This window comes from Athene cunicularia, assembly GCF_003259725.1.
Source record: "Athene cunicularia isolate RWA chromosome 6 unlocalized genomic scaffold, athCun1 chr6_part1, whole genome shotgun sequence".
In the NCBI taxonomy this organism is placed as follows: domain Eukaryota; kingdom Metazoa; phylum Chordata; class Aves; order Strigiformes; family Strigidae; genus Athene; species Athene cunicularia.
The window spans coordinates 22,317,595-22,320,943 of record NW_020799105.1 but is presented as its reverse complement, the minus strand read 5'-3'; the positions used below and the strand labels follow the sequence as shown (position 1 = coordinate 22,320,943).

General features: G+C 40.2%; 1 protein-coding gene across 1 annotated transcript in view; it reads left to right on the top strand.

Moving 5' to 3' along the window:
• CPXM2 (carboxypeptidase X, M14 family member 2) overlaps positions 1–1,112 on the top strand; it is a 43,244-nt gene extending 42,132 nt beyond the window's left edge. Inside the window, exons 12-13 of the mRNA XM_026851559.1 lie at positions 862–961; positions 1,054–1,112. Coding sequence (XP_026707360.1) covers positions 862–961; positions 1,054–1,112 — 159 coding nt within the window. The remainder of the gene's footprint in view (positions 1–861; positions 962–1,053) is intronic.
• Positions 1,113–3,349: the final 2,237 nt, after the last annotated feature.

The window sequence follows — 3,349 nt, the reverse complement described above, 5'->3', positions numbered from 1 at the left end:
GTGGCCAGAGAAGGGCAACGGAGCTGGGGCAGGGTCTGGAGCACAGGTCTGCTGGGGAGCGGCTGGGGGAACTGGGGGGGTTCAGTCTGGAGAAGAGGAGGCTGAGGGGAGACCTCCTGGCCCTCGGCAACTCCCTGCCAGGAGGGGGCAGAGAGGGGGGATGAGTCTCTGGAGCCAAGGCCCCAGCGCCAGGCCCCGAGGGAATGGCCTCAAGCTGCCCAGGGCAGGGTCAGGCTGGCTCTGAGGAAGGATTTCTGTGCAGAAGGGGCTGTTGGGCGTTGGAATGGGCTGCCCAGGGCAGGGGGGAGTCCCCGGGATCCCTGGAGGGGTTGAAGAGTCGGGCTGAGCCAGCGCTGAGGGATCTGGGGGAGTTGGGAACGGTCAGGGTCAGGTTCATGGAGGAGCTTCAAGGGCTTTTCCAACCTCAATGATTCTGTGATTCTGTATTTGCGATAGAAAGCTCACCTACAAGCAATAGTGGCATATCACTTCAACCAGGCTGTTTTGATTTAGGAGAAGAAAATAACGAAGCTTGTTAAATCTGATGTGAGTGTAGAGCTTGCCAGAAAGGACTGCCAGGAAAAAAAACCCTTATATCTGCTGCTTTATCTGCTCATTTTATCTACGTCTTGAATTTGATGCCTCAGGAATCCTGACAAAATTTGTAAGCTGTTTCACAAGTAACTAATGCCTGGAAGGCTGATACTGGGTTAATAATGATATTTCAAAATTGTGTGAAACATAAAGTAGGAATATAATACGTGTAATGCACATATGAAATTAATAATTTGTTGTATCTTCCCAATCATAGTGCTGTTCATTGCTGTGCAATATTCATTTCTTTGTTTGTTCTCTCAATAGGTCCATCGGGGCATCAAAGGCATAGTAAAAGATGTGCATGGAAAGGGAATCCCAAATGCTGTTATTTCAGTAGAAGGTGTTAATCATGATATTCGAACAGGTAAAAAACCCAAACCAGCAGTGCAGATAAACAGATTGATTCTTTAAAATCAAAATACAGAACCTCATTGCAACTTTGAACTCTTTTCATAGAAAAGCCAGCAGATACTGTAGAGTCCAAGGAGAGTGTTGCAGAAGGAGTGGCAGATTAGGGGTCACTTCTTTCCATGGTCCAGCTGCATAGACTAGAACAGAACTATGGCTTTCCTCTCTCCTCCTCTTCCTCTTTTCACCTTTTTTAAATTATTGAGCAAATACTTTTAAAGTAATAATTTATCTGCCCCAGACCAATAGCCTAAGGCTGTGTCTAAAGAACTCTTACTGCTTCTTTTCTCCTGGAACGGTAGTGCAAATCTAACCCAGAATAATTATAGCACTGAAAAACAAGGGTGTGGGTAATATTTTGTTGGACAAAGAGAGTTTCTCTGGCTGTTAACAGTTATAAGACTGCGAATGTGTTGCAGATGTGATTTATAGCTGTGTCCAGAGGAGAACCAGCTGTTGCAGGGAAAGGGAAATTTCACAACCTGAAGACTCTCCTGAAAAACATCACAGCGTTATAAAAGATCATTTAGTGGGGCTCAGTAGAAACACTGCTTTGCACAGGTGAATTCCAGCCCAGAGAATTACTTTTAAATATGTATAATTTAAAAAAATAAAACACAATAAATGGTTATTTGCCTTGTTAGCACAGTCTCAATCTATACCCAGATATTGATATGTATTCTCGGAGTTAACTCTAACCCTATTTAGTGGCCTGGAAAGTAGTTATGGCACTAAATAAAGAACTGCTTTAACTAGACACTAGCCAATTACAAGATTAATAATAATACCTGAAAATTGTTGTTGGCAGGTAGCAGGTAGGATAGTGTCCAACAGCCATCGTGTTTGTGCAAGTACTGTATCAGCATTTAAGACACATGGTCGTCTTACATGGAGAAACAACAGAAGGGATATAGCAAGGAGAGGAGCATGCCGAAAGAAATAGCAGAAGAAGATGTCAGCAGGAGTCTTTAGTGATTGCACTCAGAGTGCTGGTTGCAAGAGGTTAATAAGGTTTCTGTTGGATGTCTGTGGAAAAGTAGCATCGAGGTGAATAATCAGGCAAAATCATATTTTTGCATACTCTAGATCTGATTCAATATTAAAAATGGCAACACTCATTTTATGTATTATTCATGTCCTGACTGGTATTCCTGTGTCTTGCATGTGCTGCCTCTTTCATGTGCTTTGCCAGTGAAGTACAGCATGGCACACTTTGACACGTAATCGGATTTCAGGCTACGGAATATCATACACCTTCAGATAAGAAACTTCCAAATCCTCAATGTTTGCTACAGTAAATTATCTGAGCCAATAATAAATCTTGGAATATCTAACTTAGTTTAAGATTAATTGCATTTCTGTGCTACTGTGTCTCTGTTGTAAAAGAAAACATTGAATGACAGATATTTAATTAGGCAATAATGATTCTGCCTTGAATATTTCAAAATGGGACCACTGGGAAATGATAACGGGAATTAAAGTAATCAGTTGGGGTTTTTTTTTGTCTTGGCGGTCTTGAAAGACTGCCATAAACTGTAAGTTGTATTACTCTGTTAACAGAATTAATATATTGCTCGGGTTGAGGCCGAGTAAATGCAATCGAAGATTAATATCCAGCTCTAAGTACACTGGATTGCCACATGAAAGAGAAATCAACAGTTTAAAGACAGCAAATGTGCATACGGAATGGAGTCCCAGTGACATGTGTCATAAATGTGCAAGACCCAGAATCTGCCTTGTAACATTTGGGGAATCTTGGAGCTATTTACATCTAGACGTAGAGCTGAGCCTCTGTGGCTCAAGGCCATCTGCACTTGTTAGTAAAAGTAAAATTACTTATTAATTCTTTTTAATTCTTCTTTTTAAGTAGGTGTTTAAACTGACGCTCTGTTTGGGAATGACTTTGTAGATGGGAACGTAAAAGTTCTATCTTGTTTTAGATTGTATAGATAACAATATATATCTCATTAGTCTTTGAAAGTAGAGAGCCAAAAAGTTAAAATGACACGTATAACTCCAGAGAAAGAAATCAAATTGTCAGCAGTCTTCTTTCGTTTATACCTTTTAAAATGAAAAATGTATCCATTCAAACCTCTGACTTGCCTTAATATAAAAATAGGCCAAGAAGGAGACAAATGATGACTATTATCTCTATTCATATAAGTTTTGTTTAAAGTGAGCTAAGCTGTAAGGAATCCACTGTTTCTTTGTTACATTAATGTGGTCAACTACCCTGCAGAGTCAGACAAAAGTTGTCTCTAATGGCCATCTAATAACTTTACTTGTTTGAGAAAATTTCTTTGCTTCTTCCTGTGGATTAAAAAAAAAAAAAAAAAAAAAAAAA